Source organism: Tyto alba, unplaced genomic scaffold (assembly GCF_018691265.1).
Source record: "Tyto alba isolate M040663 unplaced genomic scaffold, T.alba_DEE_v4.0 Super-Scaffold_23, whole genome shotgun sequence".
Taxonomy (NCBI): domain Eukaryota; kingdom Metazoa; phylum Chordata; class Aves; order Strigiformes; family Tytonidae; genus Tyto; species Tyto alba.
In genome coordinates, this window is record NW_024881297.1 from 17969589 (window position 1) to 17995886 (window position 26298).

The 26298-nt window shown below is 41.8% G+C and overlaps 1 protein-coding gene across 1 annotated transcript in view; it reads right to left on the reverse strand.

Annotated features, from left to right (window-relative positions):
* The window catches only part of FAT4 (FAT atypical cadherin 4), a gene marked incomplete at its 5' end in the record, with an annotated part of 149356 nt that extends 123343 nt beyond the window's left edge, over window positions 1-26013 (reverse strand). Inside the window, one exon of the mRNA XM_032997838.2 lies at window positions 20767-26013. Within this exon, the coding sequence (XP_032853729.2) occupies window positions 20767-26013 (5247 nt within the window). The remainder of the gene's footprint in view (window positions 1-20766) is intronic.
* Between the last annotated feature and the right edge of the window lie 285 nt (window positions 26014-26298).

Sequence of the window (26298 nt, forward strand, 5' to 3'; positions counted from 1 at the left end):
CAAATACTGTTTTGCTTTTGCCTAAATAAAGCCTTGCTCCTACTGGAAAAAACTACATAAAAATCTGTGAACACTACCATAGGACTACATCTTTCTGAAAGATTTCTTCTCAAACAGTGTCTAAGCTCCAGGCATTATTACAGAGCCCTGGCATTACAGCTGATGTCAATTACCAGGTTTTCATTGACCCATGTTACTGACTTTTGCTTTTGTTTGCTGTCTTTTATACCAGTTTATAATCTTTCAGGTGTAAGAACCACCTGTCATAAACAATCTCTAGTAATAGCACAGTATCCTGTAATATGGATTTAACAGTTTTAAAAGTTAACTATATGCATCAGTGCCAAGCAAGTAGCATTTAGTACTAAATATGATGATCTAGAAGGTAGCGACAATTTAGTTTCTTTATCCAAAAGTCTTCTTTATGCTTCAAAAATAGTGTGGCACAAACAGATTGACCACACCAACGCTTTCCTTTTCAGTAATGAGATTATATTTTAGTGATGTGAGCTCTTTAACTACACCAAGCAGCAATGCAGCACAATATATAACTGATAGAGCTCTATTCTTTAGGGTTCCCTTTAATACTAATATTCCCCTCAGTTAAAATTACTAAAAATTGGAATCAATCAAAATTAAGGATTGACTACCAAGACAGCCTGTGAATAAAGAGAAGTGGAGAACCTGCAAGGCAGAACTCTGAAAATAAGTGATGTGCTCAAGCTTTAAGAAGGACCAGGGAAAATCAACTTAAGAGTTGGAGGGGGAGAAAACTGCCCTGGGTAACAGTGGGGTGCTCTGACTTTTAGTGACCAGGCCCCCGCTAACAGAGCAGATGCAGAGGTTTCAAGTACTGGTATAGATAACCGTCCCATGGGGCATGCTTCCCTGTGTCTTACCTCTCAAACTACGGGGAAAAAACTAGCAATATCTATCCAAACCTGCCAAATACAAATTTGTAAACTTCATTAATCTAAACTAACAGGTGATTAATATTTCTGACACATTTTGGGTGAGCTGTCATGGCACAGACTGAGTAATCTCCTTGGCATCTGTGTTGGCATCAATGCCCAGTATCGCAGGCCTTAACCAGAAGTTCATCCTTCTCTATAGTAGTCTTTTTCTGTTTCTTTGTTAATTTTCCTGGGCTATAACAGAAAGTTATCAGGATAACATTATAAGAATAGACAGCAGTACCTTCAAGAGTTACCAGTATGTTATCCATAGGAACATGTCATCCTCTGCAGTGTCATAGTAGGGACTCAAGCCCCAGCAGCAGAGCCATACAAATCTCTCAAAGCCGATGACAGGATGATTACATCCACTTCTTGGCTGTCCTCTACATAATGTGTACTGCTATGTCTAAGATCTTCCACAGCTGAGACTACCATTTGGATTGAAATGTTTATCTACATAAAAAAGATTTCTCAAAAAATAATCCATCAACATGAAAATTTGTAAGTGTATGAAGCCTCTGAGGAGTGAAACAATTCCTTTTCATTTACTTACATATTATTGCATATATTTCACTGATACAGACACACATATACATGACAGATCTGACTGAAATGTTCTCAACTCTCACAATTGCATAAAATAGTTTATTATTTTCTTCTTCCCACCAACATGCATATTCCTATGCCGCTAGGAATGCGGATCAAAGCCTGGTGAAGAGAGCAGTCTAATTAAAAAAAAAAAAAATCACTTAAATTAATCCAAATGCAGACAATTCCATGCATTCTGCCTTGCATTATTATATTTGTCCTAGACATAACTGAGTGGCTGGATCCATTGTCTGCCCAAGTCTCACAAACCTCCATTGCCTTGCAGGCAAAACTTGGTAAGTGCACAAATTTTTAATAAGATATTATACCATATTCATAAAGGGAACGGGGGGTAGTTTTACTATACTAATTATTATTATAATTATTTTTTAAGTGTTATTGTTAATAATCATTTAGCTTAGCAATTAAGGAAGTCTTAAATATGAGATTAGCTATCATTTTCTCGAGAATTAATCCTCCGTATTATAGATGCATCAATTGGTAGTTAAGTATTAAGTAACTACAACATAACAAATAGCTCCAAGCTACTTAATTACTTAAACATCAGTGAACAAAGGTGAATGTTTTTCAGCTGACTCATGCAAGCAATCTCACTGGAGATGAAAGCTTTTAAATACTATTTTTTATTAGATCACTTCTTTTGCGGGTTTACTTGATGAATATCCTTAATTTGAAGTATTCGGTAATTAGTCCCATCAAGGACAGTGCTGCACTCATTCCTACCCTTTACTCAACAAAAACTATTTTTAGTCTAAGAAAGCTTAGATTAAAACAACAAAATTATTTCTTTGAAGAGTGGTGTGTTTGTCCCATAAATTCTCAAAGCAGAATAAATGGATATTAAAATGGTTTAACACTAATTCTAAATTCAGTCCAAAGTAAGACCTCAGTTATGGTATTAAGAAAATGAAACAAAACAAAAATACATTACTGTAGGAAAGGGAATGTACTTGTTACTGCAATTTGACTGTTTCTTCGATTAAGGCAGAGAAGCTCCGCAGCCTCCCACCTTTGTTTTCATAAGACAGTTCATTTACAGTGTAGTTATTTGTGCCATGGTAAGATGAGGCAGAACCTTCAGGAGCAACAAATTATTTTCCCGTTTTTGGCTAAGGCCAGATGCGATATGTGACACTAAAGAGGGAGATGCCTGTCTGAGACTAGCAGTCAGGCAGGTAAACATACAAGAAGAAATAAATGTTGAACTGATTTAAATAAATAAAAATCTTTGGTTAATTACTTGTCCACTCAGTAGCCAAACACTCAGGTCTTTTTTGTCTGTGCTCTTTTCATGGCAGCGGGACTATACACAGTCCCAACCTGGTTACTTAAGACCTTGAACAGAACAGTTATGAATGTACCATATAATGGGATAACAGCTAATGCACATAATCCATGAGTAACAAAACAGGCCAAGTAAAGGAGATCTTTCTGTTCTGTCTGTAAGAAACCACAGGGATGCCTTGCGCTGCTTGCTTACCAAGGAGATGCCAGTGAAGTTTTTCTTAGAAAAGATCTTTGGTTCTTAAAAAATTGCACTACTTCAGCAGTAAACTCACAATGAAAAGAGAACACTCATTTGCATCAGCTTTAAACATCCATGTTCTAGTGCTACAAAGCCTATGGCTGATAAAGTACTCCTTCTCCTTAGTAATAATTGTAATGAAAATGCAAAGATTTGGCAAGATATTTGCTTCTGAAATACTTCTCTATTACCATGGAGAATTTGGAATATCCACCACTGCACTGGAACAAAATGAAGATAAAGGAACTTGAATGCTACTATTATATTGTTAGGATTTCTTTCTTCTTTTTTAAAGGCTCTGTGGATTTCAAAGGGATAAGAATTAATCACAGAAATAAACCAAATACTGCTGCCAGTAACAGAGCAGGAAGACATGTTAAATAAAAACAATAAATACAAATGACTATACACTAAAATAAACACAGACACACACACGCATACCTCATTAACATTTGGAAATTAACAGAAGAGTAAAGTACTCATGGGTGGCATCAGTGATAGAGAAAACTAGAGTACAACAGAAAGAAAAAAAACAGCACCTGTCTTCTAAAGTGAAGGCATGTTACCTTACTATTTTTAAGTGATCCTTTTGAGCCAAGGCCTGAGTTCTTACAAGGAATTACCTTGCAGTGACTTCACTTTGGGCAACCCACTAGCAAGTAGCTCAGAAAACCGAGCATGAGAGGCACGCAGGGGTGGGAGCCCTTGGGGCAAGCATCACTGCGCATGCGTGCAGCATGTAAGGCCACAGCCTGGATGATGCTTTGGAGATGTGGGCTACAGCATTCGGAGGGAGGGCAAAAGCAATGGATTAAAAAAGAAAAAAAAAAAAAAAAAAAAAAAAAAGAGCCAGCAACAATGTTTAGTTGGATCAGGGGCTCTACTTCAGCTCTTTCCCTAGGGAAGGTGACATATCTTACCGCTTTCTAACACCTTGCCCTCTTCAGCTTTCCCGTGTGATGCATCAAAGGCTCTCTATGCTCTGCAAGAGGGATGTGGGTGTTTACCTGCCTCCCCTGCCAGGGCACTCAATAACCAGGAGACCTCTGTGACTGGGGAGGATCACTTTGCAACCGGCCAAGTGCTCATCCGCAGTGATCACTGAAGCCCTGGCTGTGGACAACCCTAACTTCTCCTGGAGCCATGGGATCCAGCTGCATTCCTTCATTCCTCCCATTTCTGGATCCCATTATCCACCCAAGCTGCTCTGCATTTGAAATGAGAGAGCAGTTGCACTACTAACTAAATCCTTAGATAACTTTCTTATTTTTTTGGCCGACTTGTTGCAAGACACTTAAAACCTGACTACAACAACACTTCTGTCTTCAAAATAATAGCTATTAAACATATAAGTTATGTTTTTAAAAATTAAGAACATGTTTACTTGTTTGATAAAGAAAAACATAAGCCTCTATTAAAAAAAGATATATGGACAGATAACTGAATTTTATAGAAAACCAAAAAAAAAAAAAATAGATGAAGGCTTAGTATAGAGAAGACTCTAAAGAAAATGGGGATATTGGGTGGCTCCAGTTATGTCAAGGATACAGTATGGTGGCCCTTCTCATGGAAAACAAACTCCAGCCTTACCAAAACACCCCTTCCCACCCAAAACTGACACACAAGAAAGGAACAAAGTCCTAGGAGATGCCTGAACACTCTGAACCTATAGAACGCATTGATAGTAATGTCCGATGCAGGCCACTTTAAAAAATAAAGCCACTGTCACGATAAAAATTAACACAAACCAGCCTGTAGTAAAATTTATGTTCCTCAAAAGAAAGTAAATCCTGGAGATGAGAGACCACCAGACCATCACACCACCTGACATCATCCCATCAATGTTTTACAAAGCCAGGGGAGCCAGACAAAACCTATCAGCCTGTAACACAAACACTCCCTCAAAAGTGTATGTTAAACTTGGACTTGAAATTGTAAATTTTTCTGATGACAACATTCACATGCTGTAAGAGACCCAATTCCAGTGTCCATCAAGATAAAACTAAATTGCAAATGCTTAGGTGTGTGCAAGCTGGCACTTAGGAAACTAGCATTGGTTGAGTTTAATAACTTAGAAAACAACATCTACAGGTCAGACGAGAACATCAAGCTGGAAGCTGCTGACAGGCATCGACTGTGTAAACCCATATTTATAAAGTAGTTTTACAAAGGGTATATCTTTCAAAATATATAAATTAAAGTCACCACATTGAATTTACCCCGCTGTAACTTTCACATAAGTCAATACATAACATCTGTTAAATTGATTCAAGTGTACAACACTGTTACATAAACTTCCATATTTTAAAAGCTGTGGTGAGTCTTATAGCTATATCCTGCTATTCTTCTTCACGTGACTAGGGAGAGAGAAGGAAAAAAAAAAAAAAAATAACAGCAATTTACAAAGCACTATCAGCTACTACAAGGAAAACTTCCCCAAAAAAGCAGAGTTTCCAGAAAGTAAACCAGGGGTCCTGAGAGAAATTAAGAACAGAGAAATGCAACAAATGTTACTGAACAGGAGCAAAACCCACAGTGCCCCACAAATCACAGTATCTCCAAAAGCTTTGCATCTATTATATACATTGTGCTGTTCCTGTTGAATCTAAATCATCCAAGATCCATCAACCCTCTTACTGTCCTGCTCCCTGAGTACACCTCTACTCTGCAAGTTCCCCTATGTGAAGGATACATTCTTAAATAATTTGGAAGATTTGTATGATGTAAAATCAAATAATTTCCTAAAACACATGAGAAGCTCAGCTATCGGCCTGCTATTCCATTAGATAAAAATCAAATCCCAGTTTAGAGAGAAATAAGAAGATTAATATTTTGATATAACAAATCTCAAGAACATGTTTTGCAAAAGCATATGCCCAAGTTTTATACATTTTTCTGGTCTGAAGATGTAATTTCAGCAGAGTTGAATTTGATCCAGGTAAAAGAAATACTGAATATTATGTAGGCTTCATTCAGGAGATGCTTAATTACATGTTTCAGCATGCTGCAATCATTGCTGGCAGTCACCAGCAACATGGAATTACAAGTGGAACATGACAGCCATTGCCAACTGCGTTAGGCTGGGTGCCTTGCCATTCCCATAGCTATGGGACAAATTTCTTATTTCCCCAGATGACACCAATGAAAAAATTCAGACATTGACAGAGGGCATATCTTCAGTCTTATTACTTTTCACTACGCATTTAGAAATGTCAAGCCAGATCAATGTCATTTAGCTTCGAATTGGTAAAACTTATCAAACCCTCAGTTTTCACTTCCAGATGCAACATATGTAAAACCAGGTGTCACTAAATCGTTCCATATAGGTGCTACTTTACCTGCAACCAGGGAAAATGACAGCCTCTCTCTCCCAAAAAGACACTGAATTACTTGGAACATACATGATTATATTCAGATCTTGACAGCTATCACATGGAAATTAATGTTTCTGGCTATATATAGTATATTGTGAAATATACAGCTGTGTTTCTATTGTACACAACAACTCCAACTGCTTTATTTCTACATTCTTTCATAGGCATTTTATATGCTCGGTGGGAGGTACAGAAAAAGAACTTAGCTAATCATTAAGCTTCTTTCTAAAAGCAAGCCATGCTGACTGTCCTAATTAATCAATGTCCCTGCGAGTCGCAAAGGAAATCTAATGCACTATTTCTGTTTCAGAATCCTGTATTGTAAACATCAGACTTCTGGTTTTTAAATGAAGAAATGCACACTCAGATATATTCAACTTTAAAATATATTTTGGGGTGGTGGTGAAAACCAGTGTATTTCAGCCTAATAAAAGTAATTCTCACTCTTCAATACAAATTTCTTGAGTGAAAATTTAAAAAACTATAAATGAACTGAATTTCCTCTAAAGAAGAGATTGCCATGTAAACTTGGTTAAACATTTATGAACCACTGAATACACAGTCTATTTCCTACCCTTCCATCTGCAGGTGAACTTGGGGGCCATAGGAAGGTAGACCTGTTAACACCAACCTGCTCTCAAGCATGCTATTAGCATTTGCTGGTCACTATTCTTGATGTAGACAGAAACCCGCATCTGTTATGGGATTCACTACTTAAATTCAGACAAATCTCACAGTGGCTTACTTTAAGCTAGTCACACAGGTTACAGCATGGACACTTGAGGAGGGCGTTTCCCACCCCATGATAGGTGGGCATGTTCCTCTTTTTGACTGCCTTTGAAGGACAGTCTCTGGAAGATCTATTGTCCTTTCCTGAGCAGATACCAGAAGCCTTGACAAATGGCTTATTAGTCTTACAAAGCTGAAGTTACATGCTCTGAATTCAACCATAAGCACTAGATGCATCTGGAGAGCCAAATGAAGTACCCCAATCATAATGCTATAGTCCTCACATTAAGCAAATACTGAGAGAGAAAGTTTGCAGGGGATGAGGGCTTGCAAGGTGATTCCACAGCTCACCACCACTTAACAGAAAGGACTGCTGGTCATGGCAGCAGTAAAAGAGGAGAATAGCTCCATTCAAACTGGCTTTGGTGAAGTCCTTCCCCACAGTGTGCACTTCAACATTTCTTAAGGACTTCCCATGTTACTGGGCAGCCCATTTTATTTTACATAGGAAATACTTTATTTTCCAGTAAATCAGGAGATTGCCTATAAGAAATCTTGGTGCCATCGAAAGGTCAAATTCTGTTAGCCTTACACTAGTAGTCCTTCTGGTCTCCAAGGAACTAACGAGAAGAGTAAAGACAACAGGCTTTTGTAGGTAGGTCTTTATGCATGCACACACTCAAGTTTCTCAACAACTATATTTTCTAAGCCTACCTCTTCCCCCCATAAAGAACCATTCTTGTTCCCATTAAATATTTAATAAGATTTTAATTAAGATAAAAACCCATAAGATTATTTAGGTGGACATATCCGTACAACTCCTCTTCTTTCCTTAAGTGCAAGCAGATAGTAGTAGCTGGAATAGATGGGGTATGTGTACAGTTTTTAGGCTGTTCACACGCCCTCAAACTACTTTAGATGGTTTCTACATTCTTTTCACCAGTCTATGTACAGATCAAGTACCTACCCCTTGATCTAGGCTGGATAAAGCAGCTAATTTTTGTATGTTGTAAACTACGCCACAACAGAAAGCGCTCAAAGTTAATACTAGATAAAGCTCCCCTTTAAAGTTATATGAACAGCGAGCAATGTCTACGTTTACAAATTAATTTCTAGAGCTTAACTGACTTCCTGACAGAGGCTCATACAAAACTGTTCTCCATTAAGTTACCCTGTAGCCCACTTCACACTATAATTTGTCACTAGTTCTCTTCCTTGGAGTAGTAACACCATTGTCTTGTATTCCTTTTTACGGAGCTACATCCATGTAAAGTGCCTAATTATAGACTGTAGAATGTCTTGATTTCCTTATTTCCTTGGCAAAGGCAAGTTTTTTGTTAGATGTTTAGTGTTTACTCTGTGTCACTTTCAATATAGATTTTAATTCACACAAAGAGAAGGTCTTTCTTATTTACTCTGGGCCTCATTTTCTGCCTCGTTATACCAATGTAAATGAAGAGTAATTTAATTAAATAAAACATAGTTACAGTGATGGAAAATTAGCATAACTCAAAGAAAAGGCAGTCCACTGTTAGTAATAATTTCTTTTATAAATTCCAGATTCTCAGACTCATATGTCCTTTACAGAGCCAAAGCTGTAATAACAATGATACATTTTCATGGAAAAAAAAATAGTATTTTCCTGGTTACACAAAGGGCTTTTTTTTTTTTCTCAGAGGGATTGTAGCTGGGCTGCATTTATTTTTCTATTTGTATGGTAGTAGCCACAATTAATAATCATAATATTATGGTGTATTTATAGAAGAGACTGTTTGCACATGTGACACTTAAAGGCATCAAAAAAGCACATTCATTTCTATAGCACTGAATCTCAGAATAAAACACTGTGTCCTTCCATCAGTTTCAGGCATATTTGCTGCACCAGAAAAAATAGTATTTCAATGTCTGTTTTAAAAACATATACATATGGGGTGACCAAGGAAGGACAGAAAGAGCATTTAGAAGACAATAGACCAAACAGCACTGTTTTGGATGAAGTCTGGATGAAGTTATTTACAGTATACCATTAGGAGTATGGCTTTGCAACTAAATGTTTAATATATTAGTTTCCATAAGAAACAACTGCAATATCTCTACTTTATTACTGTGAATTGAAGAAGATATTCAAAATTAATTTTAATTGTCCTCGGATGAAGTCAAGTACCATTTTTCTTTCATGCTCACCAGCAAGAACATCCTGCAGATTTCCAGCTGTTATGAGCAGGAGAACATTACTGCCATCATTTACAAAACATGGATTTTACCCAAGGCCTTCTAATGAAATTGCCTGTTTAGGATGTTGCTTTAAACAGATGGAAGGAAAAAAGGCCTTGCTTCTACTCCCTTCTCCTCAGCCCTGCCCTGATAGATGGTGTTGCTCATAGGTGTAACAGATCCGACAGACTTGGAACCACCACTACATCTGGTGACAACAATTTATTTCTGCAAGCAACTTTAAAGGTCAGACATACCATTTTTAGATAGCAGCGACCACTTAATTTCTACAACAATAAATAACAAATGCTAAGAAGAATTAGACTTTGCTCAGATTAAAAGTCTGTGGAACTTGCTCTTCCCTCATGAGCTCACTTACACGTCCCTGTCCTGCGGTGGGTTGGCTTCCTCCTCTGCCAAACAAACTGCAGGCAGACTTAGGCACTATCTCCTCAAAGGACAAGACATTATTAATATATATCTGTGTGTACACACATGTATACATGTTTATATATACACACACATCACAAAGAACAGTAATAAACAAATAATCACGGTAATAGATGACTGGAGGAACAAGGAGACAGAAAGGGGCCACGGAAGAGGAGAGTTAACATTGAGGTTCATTATGAGCAGAGGCAGCCACATGCTTTTAAGGTTTCTCAGTCCAATTTTTAGCATTACTTTCAGCAATGCATCAGGATTTTTCTAATAGCAGATAAGAACTGAAGGTCGGACAGCATGACAAAATTCCCTGAGGACACATTATTGTTCATTTGTTATAGAAACCTAAAAGGAGGGCTTAGCTCCAGCCTTTGGCATCCTACCGAGCAGGAGTATTGAATTTATACAACTCCTTTCCTACGCTGTAAAATGTATTAAAATAAACATATTCATGTAGTCGTCTTCCTCTCCCCTTACCCCTCTCACACACAAACTCAGAACAGTACGGAGCAGAAAAAAAAAACAACAATAAGAGACACCTTTATCAGCCTCAGCCATCTGTGTTCCTCTAGTCTGATCCAAGTATTTTGGCAGGCGTGTGCGCAGCTTGCTCCTACCCAATATCATCCTGCCCTGCAAGAAATAGTCCACTCCCACTTCCTCCCCTCTCCACCAGCATGCGGGTCAGACTGCCTTCTCAGTCTGTCAGTTGCAGGACTTCAAATAGGACGTTACTGGTGCTTATGTTTAATTAATTATGATCTCAACATGATCACTTAACCTTATTCTGAGTAACTGCAGCCCCACTTGATAACATGGCACAGAGAAATAAACAGGTAGTAAAAACCCATGCAACTTTCAATGCTGATCATAGGAATTATTTGAAGTTAAGAAACTTATATGTAAAAATAAAACAAAACAAGCTGACTCCCTGAAAGTTAGAAGCGTTAAGTGTACTGCTGGAGAGAGAAAACAGTGGAAAGAAAATCTCTACTTCATATAATATCACCACCACCATAAATCAGTTTCCAGACAATCTGACATGACCCTACTGGGGTTAAAATCTGGATTTTCATTAATTTGTTCACTGAAATCATGAAGGTTCAAACTCTCTTCTCAAAGCAGGCAGGCATAAAAACTTTACTATGCAACTTTCAAAGGGAATAGAATCATGCTCAGAAAAAAATCATTTAAATACAAACAAAAATGCAGGTCTCAAAAAGAATGAGTGCAACAAACTACTGAGTTCACCTTCTGTTTCTAAACAGCCTTGTAGTTTCAACATGTCTTCGTGTTCCAGACAGCATGATATTTTGATGGATAAAAAGATTTGTTGTATTGAAAAGAATAAAGAATGTAAAATGGAGAAAGGCACCAGGAAACCTGAAGTGTAATGTGATAGAAGAAAACCCCTATGGAAAATACAAGCTTTAAGCAGATATACCACAGATGTGTATGATAGCTCAGGCATCTTATTTATTCCTCTGAACTATTTTCAGTAGAATTCGCTTAATTTATCAAAAATTATGCAAAAAGGAGTTGACATGAAAAGCCTTGGAGAGCTATAGAGAAAACCGAGTTGAGGGCTTAAAGCTTTAAGTAGTGCCTTTTCTATCTCAATATACATATATTCCCCGTGATGTGAACTTGTTTTTTATTCTCCCCAGCTGCTTCAGGATGCTACACATCAAATTCTTGTTTTGATAGTCAGTTGCTATTGCTGAATTTATTTTAGCACTACCTAGCTGTTGGATGCTATTTAAATTAATTTGGTCCAAGCAGGATGGAAATTCTGAACATAGCTTAAAAAGACGACTACAGATTTGGGTAGGTGAAACATCACATATACATTCTTAGAATTAATAGTCTTCTCCTGGATTATGTTTTCAAGAAACGTTGCAGCTACTAAGAATAAAACTTTTGCCTGAAAACCCAAAGAGGACTAGATATGAAGCGCTTGCTTAGAAATGTAAGTTTACTCATTCACATTCTAGACAAAAACACATCTTGAAAAAAGCTTCAAAAGCATTAAAATTGAATATACCTCCAAAGGAATCCTTAAGGAAAAAAAAATGATTTTAGAACGAACAGGCACTAGCATAACTCATGGGGTGAAAAGTTATCTTTAGTTCATTCTTCTCTTCACAGCGGACGTTAAACTCGCCTCACGAGCGACCGCGGAGGGGAGGGAGGAGCCGGGCCTGGCAGGAGGTGGGGGGGGCTGCAGGCCCCTCTCCCCGCGGCGGGCACATGGGCACACGGGCACCGCCGCGCTGCTCCGCACCGCAGCGCTGCCACACAGGCCTCCAAAAGCGGTCACGCTCACATCACGGCCCGTAAATCCACTCTTCGGGCCCATCAGCAACGGTGACACTTGTGTTCTGTACTAATAAGCTGCCCCGTAAAAGATTTATCCAACCGAGGGCCTGGAAATGCATCAGAACTGACTTGTAAGGCACAAAGTCTACAGCTCATCCGTTTTATCAGTGCCGTTCATACAAAATTAAATAAGTAGACTATGACATGCAGACACGGCGCATGTCAGGCTGGGCACAGCAGCACAGCTCCGGTACAAAACCCCGGCTCCTGGGGGAGTTTTGCAGAGGCCCATAAGACACCTACCGACGTCAATCCTTGAAGCAGCAGCTTCAGTGTTCTCTTATGCCCTTATACTTATTAAAAAGAAAAAAAAAAAAAAAAAAAAAAAAGTCAGAGTTCAGGTTATTAGGGTCAAACTGCAGCACAACAAAAGCAGACACATGCCACACCAAACACAACAATTTTGCTCTGAACCTTCGTCACCTATCTTGTATCACAGGTACTATGGAAGAAACAAGTGCATCCTCCTTATTTCCCTTCTGAATCTCCTAAAAACCTAACACAAAGAGTCACTTCAGCATGCTTCCCTTGCCTTTTACACGCTTCTTTGCTTGTAATGGTAGATTGGGGCTTGACTCCTGCTTGGGACCAGTCCAGATAGGTACCTGATGAGAAATGAAAACAGTACAGGCCGATTTTACAGACAAAACTACAGTGTTGCTTGATCCGGTCTGGTTGTTTTCCACATACATCCAACCGAGTGGCTGAAGAGATAATTATTTTGACAAGTGCATGTACAGGCATATTTAGAAGAGCACAGCTAGCCATGAAGCTGGGAAATGCGGATATATGAAATCAAGAAAGTTATGATTTTGTGTTAATGCTGATGATACTTCACATACTGGTCATATGGCACATCTCCAATCTATTGGTATTTGTTTCACTTGAAGATCTGTGAGATCTTTGTGTTTCAGCTCTATTAGAGAATCTAGATGAACTACACGGGGCTCCTAGGAGTTAGCTTCCCTTGCCTGGCCACTGTGGGGAACCCAAACTTGGCCAGGGGATGCCACCTCCATGCCACAGGGTAGAGAGAGGGGGAAGGTGATGCACTGCAACATGCTCTTCCCCAAAAGAAGGAGCCCCCAAAGCTCCTTCCATCTGTCTGAGCCTCAGAGGCTGCTGAATGTTTTCACCAGGAGCATGCCTTTCTGTCTGTAGAGCTGGATGTTCTGGATGGCTGCATTAAATATAGCAGAACCCTTAAACACTAATTGAAGATTATTATGTCAATAAAAGCAACAGACTATTAACAGTCAGTATATGCCGAATATGAAAAGCTGAGGTAAACACTTGTTTTCATTACTTTCTGCATAGCTGTTGGCACATAAATTACCACTTCAGAATAGGCTCTTTGAAATTCTTTTGCATTAACTATGTATTTTTACAGTGCAATCATAGCTATCAGTTTCCATCTGTTCTACTGTCCTTTTTGCATGTTATAGCTCTGAGGAAGTAAACAAAAATAGATCACTACAAACACAAACCTGGGTGATAGTCTAGACTAAGGGTCTAATTAAAAATAAGATTTATTAGAGTAGAGAGAAACATTGTAGTAAAACACAGTAAGACACAGTTCTCTAACATATCTGGTATTATTCTTGGCAAAGAGGAGTAAGGCTATAAATTTACTGAAACAAATCAGTATGATACCATACTGATCTGGCATCACTTTTCCTGACTACAAAAATATGTTAGGAAAACTCTTTGTTTCACTTCAATTTTAGTCACCGTAAACTTCTTTTCTAATTAAAACCCAAGAGTATTAGGACTTGTCTACCCACATGTTCTGCACAGACACAATTACATGGGTAAGAAACCAAACTGACTTAGCAGTAATGCTACTCCCTAGTCTAGACATAGTTAAAACAAACTGTACCAGTAGAACTATGTCATGCTAAGGGGTTCCTTTGATATAAATTAAATGGGCACTTTGTTATTTGAGGGGTGACAAGTGGCCCTTGAAGTGGTGGTTCAACAAAATCCAACCTCTGAAAAGACTCAGAAGAGACCATGGAAACGCCTGGAGCCTCCTTCCGTCAGTCAAAAGGCTACAAGCATCCTCTGATAAGATGCAGTTCTGAGGTTCAAGATATGCACAAGAGACAGGAAAAGACAACAGCAGAGATTTCAAGAGCCAGCAACAATGTAGTCTTAACTCCAGTAAAGCTAGTGGTGAGAGCTGGAGACACTGAGAGGACAAGCAGGCTTTGGTGACCAACTTCTGCAGTTCTCCTAAGTGAACAACCACCGATTACTTTGTGTAACACTAACACATGGAAAGAAACCTGCACTCCAGGAGCTCTGGGGGTATCATTTTACATGGAAAAGGACTCGCCTATTAACATCGATAGAACCCAAGAATCATTTAGAGATTTGTATGAAGAATTTAACACTTAGCAAAAATAAGCACATGAAAATTTTGCTCTGGTTTTTGGCTATTATTTCTAGTGTTTGCATTAGAGACACATGAAAAATAATATTTTCCATAATAAAGAATGTTGGTTTTAAAGTCTTGTGATTTTTAACACAAAAATTATGAAGTGACCTCACATGCAAAAATGCCCAGAGGCTGCTAAAATAGCAAAGAAATTAGAAATTCTAGATATTAAGAAAATGTAGCGAGGCAGAATCATTAAAGAAATTGGAGAGGTTGAAAAAAGGGACAACTTTGAACTAAAACCCACAAATTGGTTTGGAACAGTTTTCAAAATAAGGCACATTCATCTCCCACTCTAGTTCAAGGACAGCTTAGAGATCCCTTTTCAGATCAGTGCAAATGACAGCAATAACTTAAATAATTACACATTTCTCAAAATCAGCAGTATCAGCATTAGGAAGAAAAAACGTGGCTTTGGAGTTGGCAGAAGGCAGCAGATTTTCATTGTTTACTCAAACGTTTCATAAGTAGTTTCCTTTGTCAAGATACAATTAATGTGCCATGTATCATTAAAGAATAAAACAGTTTATAAATAGTATGAATACAAGGAGTACCCCATTGTTCTTATTTGTACTGGTAAATATGAGACAGGCAGATAAGACTTCTCTGAAGTGTGTTTCAAATTCTCTTGCTAAATTTAAAGGCCTCTGCCATTAGCCAGCTTGGTTAGAAAAGTAACACCTTCAATGTTTTGCCCTACCAATCCACCCCTTTCCCTCTCTCAAAGGGATATTAGGTCGAGCCCCACATCCCTGAGGCGGTACCCAGCCCAAACAGCACAAGGGATGCATCGTGCACCTATGTCTTGGGCAGCCTCTCCTGCAACGTATCCTGTTGTTCCTGCTTAGAAGCATCTTCCCTTTCTCAGTCCAGGTTTCTGGAGCTCTGCACCAGGTACATGCAGTGGAGGACATGGTTTTGGAGTACCTCCATCTCACTCCTAGGGCCAGCGAGGACCCAAGGGGTGCAGGGGTGATATAGAGCTAGCTAAGCCACAGGACCTAGACTGGGCTGAGTCAAAAAGCTCCATGTCAACTAGTTACATCCCAGGATTGTGGTTTTATGGCCATGGCTGTAGTTCACACTGAGGGTGAAATGTCCTATGATTTCCTTTCCAGTAGAGTTTCATTCATTCTGCCCACCTTCATTAACTTCCAGATCTTTACTGCCAGCAGTAAGCGTTGTCTAAAATTCCTCTATCTTTCCTTATTAAAGAATGAACACTTATTTTGCTAGACTGTATTTGGGAGATAAAAACCCCACCCAGCTTGGAAGTCAAAGCTTCCCAATAGTGCCAGTCATGAAATGTAGCAGAAACAGCAGCTACAAATGTACAAATGCAAAAGAAAACTCAGTGCCTCACCTTTCTCCATCTGAAAATGAAGACAACAACCCATCTTTTGAGACTATGTTAGCATTCACAGGTAAAAAAGTGCTACTAAAGTCACTGACCCTCCTCTCCAGGAATTTCCATTTTCAAATCAATACCATCACTAAATCTCTCATTTAACATTTATACACTTTCTGCATTTATACCATTCTCTCCCTTCCTTGGAAACTATGAGTCTACTTAAAGTATATGAAAGATGTCTAACTGACCAAGCAGTTCACCTCCCAAACTGTTACCATCTCATTTGCCAAACATGATAGACATGTTAACACCGCTGGTCCCTAGCAAACCTGCTACTCCTTTCAAGGAAGCCGTTCATTGAAGGGTTAAACATGCAAGCTAGAGATCCTGTCTAATTCTCTTTAATCCCTAGTAACACAGCACAGAAGATGAGATATTGTCCCCAGGTTCCTATTATTACTGCCAGCCGAGAAACAGGGTACAACATACGACCACCCAAAATATCCCACTGCATATGATCATTGTTTTGGGAAGCAGGATTGAATAAAAGTCACATGGTTTTCAAGTGATGCCAATATGCATTAGTCATTCTATATTAAATATAAAACCATGATGCTTAAACCCTCAGCCCTGCCTGAAGAGGTTAAAAGAGAATTTACATTGGAGACAAGAGAAAGGAGCTAAGCAATTACTGAGGGTTTTTTTTTTCAGCAGAAACACATAAAAAAGTGTAACACTGCACACAGAAGAGTTCCCTTCAGGACATCTACATTATTTTTTTTCTTATCTGAGAAGGACAGTGCAACACTTTAGGATTAATACAAGAGAGGGAAAAACTAAGACTGATCACAGAATATGTTCACACAATGTCAAATCATCTGGTTTGTCGCTGTAGGTTACACAGAAATAGGCTAAAAGCTCTCAAAATCAGTAATAACTTTCCAGAATTACACCACTTAGCTGTAAAATACAGTGGAACAAGCACTTGGGTTTTCTTTGCAAATCTCAAAGAATTTGGTACTTTGAGCATAAAGCTTTACCTCATGACTTGCTCTTTTCTGACATACCCCCACACACACTTTTCTCTCCATATAGTAATAACAAGTACAGAAACCTACACAAATATGAAACCTAGTGCTAAAAACAAAAAAAAAAAAAACAAAAAACAAAAAAAACACCACAAACTGTAAATAAGCTGTTCTTTGTTTTCTAAACTTTGCTGTTGCTTTACTGAAAACATAATGTAACCCTTCAGTTTCAAGGCATGTCAGCAGCATTGGGTTCAGAAGGGGATTCATCCCAGCCCTGCCATTGTACAGCTCTTCCCTTGCACCCTCTCTTCAACCCCGGTAGCAATACAATCAGGATCAAAGCTGATCCTATAGGGCAAACCCCAGGGATGGATGAGAAAGACTGGAAAGAGACCTTTTCAGTTGGAGCACTGGGTGGATCTTTTCAATATAGTTGATACTATTAAAAAAAAAAAAAAAAAAAAAGTTACAGAATTTAGGGGGAAAATTAAAAAAAAAAAAAAAAAAAAAATCACACCATTTCCAAAGGACAAAAATTGATTCACTTCTAGAGTAAGTGATTTCATGCACGCCTGCTCTTCTTTTATACTGCCTGCTGGCTAGATAATGCCTAGTCACTGTTTCGAAGCTGTAAACATCTCTATTTCACACCAGGTATCTGCCACCCAAAACCATTCCTAAAGTCTACAGGAGACAAAAGAGCTATTAACTCTCTTGCTGCTCCTGCTCTCTTCATCAGTCTCAGCCAGCAAGTTTAACACCAGGTGGCTCTCAGTGCTCAGTGGTTTGCTCATGTGACACAACACAATTAAGGTGATGTCTGGCATCAGGGCAGAAACCATAGCAAGCAGCAAAGAAAGCAGAAGTTGTTAAGCATATCCTATTATACTTTTTCCGTTTTCTTTATCCATATTCAGAAACAAAACCCAACATACTCTTCATAAGAGAAGGAAGAAAGACAATTCACAATGTTCAAGCTTTTTCCTCATAAAAAACAACCCAACCCAAACTGAAGACAAACAAAATTTATATCCAGCTTATCTTCTCAGAAAACAGTCAGTTATAGTGGTACCAGACTTATTAGGCTTTGTCTGCACACCTGCATCGGTGCTTTACAACTTATTTCTCCAGGGGGAAATCTAAAAATCAATCAGTCTCCACCTTGCTATGTATATACCAAAACAAAGCTGAAGATATTACAGGCAAAAGAAACAGTTAAGTTTTGTGGCTTTAGATATTCTACAGGTTGACACACATTCATTGTTCCCTGTCAGTGTTCTGATTATACCATCACTTAAGCAATCACCTTAAAAACCAGGACTGGAATAAAACATTAAACCTTCTGAATTACACATTTGACACACAAAGACTTTAGCATGAGTGTGCTTTAAGGTGGGTTTCCAAAGATAAGGGGTAGTGTTCACTTCAGTACTGGCTGTTTTTTTATGAAATAAGATTGGCAGCAAACTCCAAAACCAAAATGTGTGCACTGCATACATCAAACCAAAAACAAAAAAAGTTGCCATCCAAAAGCAACATGGAAAAAAGCTGCATTGCTTATTCAGCACCCACTGACAGTCAGCCTGCACAAAGAATGCCACTGTAGTAGCTCTTGTTTAAGTGTGGGACAGCAAAAGCCATTCCAGAGAAATTCAGTCAAGAGAAAGACTGCATATGATTATGTTTTTTAAAGTTGATAGCTGATTATAATTTGTAATACATTTCTAAAGAAGCACAGTAAGCTAATTACATTTAGGAAAAGAAGCATTTTAGAAGCTGTAAAGATACAACCAGTAATATGAAATCCTAGCTCCCAACTATTGCTTTAAATGTTCATTACAGAATAAAACATTTGCTTTTGATTTCAGGAGTGGTTTGTATTCAACAATGTAAAATTTGTTTAAAAAGTTTCAATGGTTGTTCTCTTCCCTGCTCACCAAATATTCGTGTTAAATACTTCTACAACGCACGATACTATTGTAACCATAGAGTCTCCTATGAGACCTTCTCCAGTCAAGAAACTTTTCGGTTATATGGGCAGACTCAAAGATCAAGGATTGTGATCCAAATACCCACTGACAAAGGCTTAACCCTCAAAATAACTGTCCATCAAAACAAAATCTGACGTAATAATAATAAAAGAAAAAAAATATAAAAGTTTAATGTTTTACAAATTACTAGCAGGTGTGCAAACAACAGGAATATTCTCATAAAAATAGCATGAATTATTTAAACCAGCAGCACTACTAGAACAGGCCATTTTCCAATACATTACTGCTCTTCAAAACATGATAATCAACAGCACATAGCACACACACTAAGATGAACTGTCTCATACATGCTAAGAAACCTTTAAGTTTGAACAGTGCTCAAACTCCCTGCCTAACAATTACTTTGTAGAACATCAGTCACTGCCAGTACAGGAGAGTGAGGTTACATACCTATACAGAGCATACTTAAATTACAGTAGAACAACAAAAAAAGTGGCTATGAAGAGAAAAATCTACAGCTGCCAAGTAAGATTTAGAAATACCACATCTGCTAAAGTCAAAAAGAAAAAAAAAAAAAAAAAAAAACACAAACCACCACAGTATCCTTGGTGGTTCAAAACTAAGACATCATTCTGAAGAGGAAGTATAGCTGGGGGTGATGCTTGGGATGCATAGGGCCATGCAATACTGAGTTAATACGTTTAGCTGGCAAGGGAAACGGTTGAACCACCACACGCTACCAGCATCCTCTGCTGGTTGACCCACTCAGCAGCACCAGCCCCAAACTTGCAGGAACTGCAAGTTAAATGGCTCACAACGAAGTGCAGAAGGCAGCTTCAGAAGATGGTGCAACTTAAAACAAACCCAAGGCTCCCTTTCACACCAGGCTTCTCAGTGTTCCTGCAGGAGACGGCAAGAGTGGTGTGAACAATCAGCTCTGGGGCTCAGTTACCAGGCAGAGCAAATAAAACATTTGTACTTCACAGATGATGTTTCAAACCTGTTTTCCACCCTTTGCTCCTGAAGCCACTCATGCAGAGAACATTTAAAGACCCTTCAGTCAAGGCAAATGACTTTGTGATAATGAAAGTTGCCAGCTAAAATGTTAGACTTTTACCATCTGTCACATCCAAAAACATAAACAAGACCATTTTCATATTCATCAGTGAGGGTAAAAAAGTAACCTACATTGGAGATGCACGAGGAGACCTTTCTGAGGGACTTAACCATGCAAGGATGCCAAGCACATCCAGGACTTGAAACACTAGATGAGCTGTTCAGAGAGCAATCCCTTTCTGGCCAGTTCTCAGATAAATACTGACATCATGACTGTAGCAAAATAAGTTCAGTTATAACTCACATAGGAATAGAAAGATTTAAAATAATTAATAATTGCTAAAATGAGAAGGCATCCAAAACTCCAAAATACCAGTGATTAAAGCTTTTAAGACCTAAAGTATTTAGTACCTAAAATTTATTTGACCAACTTTGTGCACACGGTAGCCAAATTTAAGCCTCTCAAATTTCTAGAGGTGGCCTTTTGAAAAACAGTTTGAGGTATACCAATTGAAAGGTTATCTTCAACTAATGAATCAGCAGAATTCTGCATGGGAAGATCTGAATTAGCTTTCAGGTCTTCTGTCTGTGAAACAGACAACAAAAATACACAAAACAACTCATTTAGAAAGCAAACAGGTAAATAGTTACTGAGTAAAAGCTTTACCTCTGCTCGTTGCGTGCGGGGCAAAACAGATGACTTTTCAATGGCATAAACATCCACCAGGTAGAGACGTGCTCCTTGCTCCCTGTCCAAAATGGCAGCGGTCTGGATGACACCAGTGTGGCGCCCAATGGTGAAGAGGCGCCCGAGACTCTTATCTTCGCATCGGACGGACACGATGTAATATTCCACCTGAGCTTCAGAGCCCCGCGGACTCGCCGCTTCAATAGAGATCACATTTGTCCCAATAGGCTCACCTTCTTTTAAGATGGTTATGTATTTCGGCTGAGTGAAAACAGGCCCATCAACCCCTTGCAGAATTATAGTCATCTCAGTGGTGGATTTTCTCCTTTCAGGGCCAAGATCCGTGGCAGAAACTATCAGATTGTATATGAGCTGAGAAGGCACCAAAGCTGAAGCTACTCTTAAATCTCCACTATAGCGATCCACAATGAAGGTTTCGGTATCTCCATTGACTATTTCATATTCCACTTCTCCGTTGGCACCCTCGTCAGGATCTGCAGCAATAATCGTTGTCAGGATTGAACCGATCACAACTGAGGGGTCAGCTGCGAGAGCATTTTGCGATATGAACACAGGAACATTGTCATTTTGATCTGTCACCAAAATGGTCACATTCTTCAAAGCAAATCGTCTGGACTCCATGGGGACAGCCTGATCGGTGGCTTTGACTGTTAACTCAAAGAGGTTAGCAAACTCTCGATCTATTTCAGCATTGGTAAATATTGTCCCTCTCACTTCATCTATACGGAAATGATTACCCCTTGGCATCTGTTGAATAATTGCATACGTTAGCTGCCCATTAATATCTGCATCTGGATCATGAGCAGTCACAGAAACTACAGAGCTACCAACGGGAACGTTCTCAACAATAGATTTAAAGATGTCCCCTGGAGGAAAATTAGGAGGGTTGTCATTAAAATCCCTAACGTGAATTACCACCGACATTGTAGATGACCGTGGTGGCCTTCCTTGGTCTTTTGCTGTTATATTTAGCTTATACAGAGATTGTGTCTCAAAGTCCAGTTTCTTTGCAAGAAAAATACTACCTGTGTTGGGACTGATGCTAAAGGTCCCGTGATTGTTTGTCCCTGTAATGCTATAGTGGAGGTCAGCATTGTCACCTGAATCAGAATCAGTGGCAGTGACAGATGACACTAGTTCACCAACTCTCATATTTTCCAAGACATCCACCAACAAGGTTGATTTAGGGAAGGAAGGACTGTTGTCATTTTCATCCAACACATCGATGCTCAACATGCAAGTTGAACTTAGGGCAACTGCTCCAGAGTCTACTGCTTGGATAACAAGCGAATACGATGCAGTAGCTTCATGATCTAGTTTGCCTACTAAGGTCACTTGGCCTGTGCTACTATCTATTGCAAACTGATTTTCTTCATTTCCCTTGATTAGAGAGTAGTGAATCAATCCATTAACCCCTTCATCAACATCCGAGGCAGAAACTCTCAGAACCTGTGTCAGATTTGCTGCCAATTCTGAAATAGTAGCTTGATAGAGATCTTTCAAAAATTTGGGGGCATTATCATTGATGTCTTTCATATAGATTTGTACAGTTGCCTGATCCTTTAGAGGCTTTGGCAACCCCTGATCTGTTGCTATTACTGTGAGACTAAATACCGCAGCTCCCCTTTGCCTCATAAGAGCCTCTCTGTCAAACTGATGAGTGCTTCTTATTTCCCCAGTTACCGTGTTCAGCTCAAAATCTGGCTGCATATGCTCAAATGAATACCTGACTTCACCGTTTGGCCCAAAGTCTTTATCTACAGCATTTATTTTACCTACATATGATCCACCTCTCTGCTCCTCTTCAAAATAAAATACATAGTTGGTACTGTTGAACAGAGGCCTATTATCATTTACGTCCTCCAGAATTACGGTAACATTCACAGTAGCATTCAGTGGTTCTACTGCTCTATCAGAGGCAACAACCAGTAAAATATATCTTTCCTGAAGTTCACGGTCCAGTTCACTTTTTATATACAGCTGACCATCTGGGAATATGCCAAAGGCATCCCCAGTATTTCCTTCAATTATATTATAAGCTATTTCACCGTTCACTCCCGAGTCTTTGTCAGAAGCCTGCACCTTAAAGAACCTGGAATTCACAGGCTCTGACTCCAAAATAGTAATTTCATAGGAAAGCTGGTCGAACACGGGTGCGTTATCATTTACATCATGGACAGAAACTGTCAGGATGAAGTTAGAGGACAGCTGTGGCACCCCCATATCCGAGGCCAGGATTTCAACCTGGTAAGACCCAGCATTTATGTCGAGTGGCCCCATTAAGCTTATGGCACCTGTTTGTTCATTGATTGAAAACAAGCCCTTTGGGTTTTGCTTAAGGCTATAAAGGACCACACCATTAACACCTTCATCAGGATCAAGAGCTTTGGCCTGGAATATGGTATGCCCAGCTTTCCAGTTTTCAACCACATTTACACTTTCCACTGCATGAATAAAGTGTGGAGAATTGTCATTTAAATCTTTGACAGTTATATTGACCATAGCATCTCCAGTTATCGCCCCGCCGCTAGCAACCACCTTCAGCTGGTAAAATGCTTGCTCCTCCCTGTCAATAATGCTGGCTGTGGTGATCTGCCCTGTCACTCTGTTGATGGCAAACATACCCCTTTGGTCACCTGTTGTAATAAGGTAACTGATGTTGGTGTTGAGGTCCATAGTGGAAGCAAAAACAGTGCCTACGTGGTAACCCAGGGCAACATTTTCAAAGACAACAAAACTGTACATGCCCTGGCTGAAAATGGGAGGATTGTCCTGGGTGTCCAAAACGGTGATGGTGACAATGGCTTGGTTCTGCGATTGAAGATGGCCACCATCAGTGGCCACGATCTGCAACTGGTAAGCAGTTTTCTCCTCCCTGTCAAGGGCTATTTTTGTCGTGATGACCCCTGTCTGGCCATGGACCTGAAACCTGGAGGTGTCTCCAGCTGAGATGCTGTACTTGACTGTCCCATTGGGTCCCAGATCAGGGTCCGTGGCAGACACTGTGGTCACATAGGTTCCAGCTGGCTCATTCTCTTGGATGTGGGCAAAATACTGAACGGGGTAAAACACAGGGCTATTGTCATTCACATCCAGGAGACTCACATTAACTCGGGCTATGGAAGAAAGGGGAGGAGATCCTAAATCAGTGGCCAGAACCTGCAGGGAAAAGTGAGCCTGCTCCTCCCGGTCCAGCTGCAAGATGGTGCTGAGCTTGCCTGACACGGGATCCAAGCGAAAGATCTGGCGAGAGGTCACCGAGGAGGGGCCAACCGCTGCCAGCGCTGGCTCAGCTTCCTGCAAGGAGAAGCGGACAGTCCCATTGTCTCCCAGGTCCCCATCTGTGGCACTCAGGACCAGCAGCTCAGTTCCAGACGGGGAGTTTTCAGCCAGGGACACCTGGTAGCCCTCAGGTTGACTGAAGCGCGGCTTGTTGTCATTGACATCCAGGATGGTCACCACCAGCTGTGCGTAGGAGAACTTGGGCTGTACCCCCTGGTCGCGGGCACTGATGTTGAGCACCACCTGAGAAGCAGTCTCCCGGTCCAGCCCGCTGGAGACGGACGTGCCCACGGCATGCCCGGTGGTGCTACCCCCAGGGCCGGCCGTGGTGACCAGCCCGCTGTGCTCGCTGATGCGAAACCAGCCAAGCTCGTTGCCCGAAACGATGCTGTATTTGAGGTTGGCATTGAGGCCCGAGTCACGGTCCGTGGCACTCAGGCCCCGCACGTAGCTGCCCAGGGGCACCTCCTCACTGATGTTCACCCTGTAGACCGACTGCCCAAAGATGGGGGGGTGGTCATTAATGTCATTCACAAAGATCACCAGGCTAGCTACTGACGAGCGGCTCACGGGAGCCACAAGCGTCCCATCAGGGGAAAGGGCAGAAGTGGGGGAGCCCGGGGGCGGCGGTGGGGCCCCGTAGTTATCCGCCACCGCCACCGTAAGGTTATAGGCTGGGATGCGCTCCCGGTCCAACGCGGCTGCTACCTTTATAAGGCTGAGGTTGGGTACCTTACTGCTGTGCACCTCAAAGTGCCGCTGCTCGTTTCCCGCCAGGATCGACACAGAGATGTTCCCGTTGGCCGCGGGGGAGTCGGCATCGCTCACCGTCAGCAGGGCCACCACTGTGCCAGGGGCCGCGTTCTCGTCCACGGAGGCGAAGCGGGAGGTGGCCGGGAAATAGCGAAACTTCACGCGGGGCTCATTGTCATTGACGTCGAGCAGGCGGATGAGAGCCTCAGCCCGGCCGCTCAGCGCTGGCACCCCTCGGTCCATGGCCTGCACCGTCAGCGAGTACTGCTGTCGCGTCTCGTAGTCCAAGCGTTCCCGGATGCGGATCACCCCGCTCTCGGGGTCCACCTCAAACGGGAGGCTGCCAGCCCCCTCCCCACCACCGCCACCATCACCCCCTTCCAGGCGGTAGCGGATGTCAGCATTGGTGCCTTCATCAGCATCGGCTGCAGCCACCTGGAGAACACTGGCCCCAACAGGCGCATCCTCGGGCACTCGTGCCTGGTAAAGGGTCTGGCTGAAGACGGGTGGGTTGTCATTGATGTCCTGGACGGTGACATTGACCTGAAGGTACCCCCGGCGACGGGGCTCGCCCTTGTCCTCCACTTGCACCAGCAGCTGGTAGGTGGGGGTAGCCTCCCGGTCCAGCCCACCCCGGGAAACCAGGTGCAAGAAAGCTCCTTCACCGCTGGGGTTCAGGGTGATGTTGAGCCGAAAACGCCCCTCCTCGTTGCCGGCCACGATGCGATAGGAGCCGTGGTCTACACCGTTAGTGCCACTGTCGGCATCGGTGGCCGTGTCCAGGATAAGCTGGCGCCCGCTGCCCGTGTCCTCCTTGAAAGTCACCACGATGGAGGGGTCGGGGAAGACGGGCGCGTTGTCGTTGAGGTCGAGCACCAGGACCCGCACCTCGCTGGGGTAGGTGGGCTGGCTGGAGAGCACCACCAGGTCCACCACGTCGCTGGCCAGGCTCTCGCGGTCGATGGTGGCGCGGGTGTGCAGGGCGCCCGAGGTGGCGTTGATGGAGAAGAGGGCATGGTGCTCGCTCAGGCGGTAGGTGAAGCCGGGACGGGTGGCGATGGTGCCCACCCAGGTGCCGGGCGGCTGCTCCTCCAGCACCTGGAAGACCTGGCGGGGCTCCGCGGCGGCGCCCAGCGGCGGCCACGGCAGCAGCAGCAGCAGCAGCAGCAGCGGCGGCGGCGGCGGCAGCGGGGGGGCCCCGCGGCCGGCGGCGGGGCGGCCCATGGCGCCCCGGGGGTCAGCGCCCGGAGGCGGGAGCCCGGCGCCGCCGCTCTCAGCGGGGCCCCACCTCCCCCCCCGCAGCCGCCCCGACCGCTCCCGCTTCCCGCCTTCTCCCTCCTCACCCGCGGAGGCTCCGCTCGCCCTGCTCCGCCGCGGACGGGAAGGGGGGAGACCCGGGGGCGCGCTCCGCTGCCGCTGCCGCTACCGCCGCCGCCGCTGCTGCCGCCGCTCCTC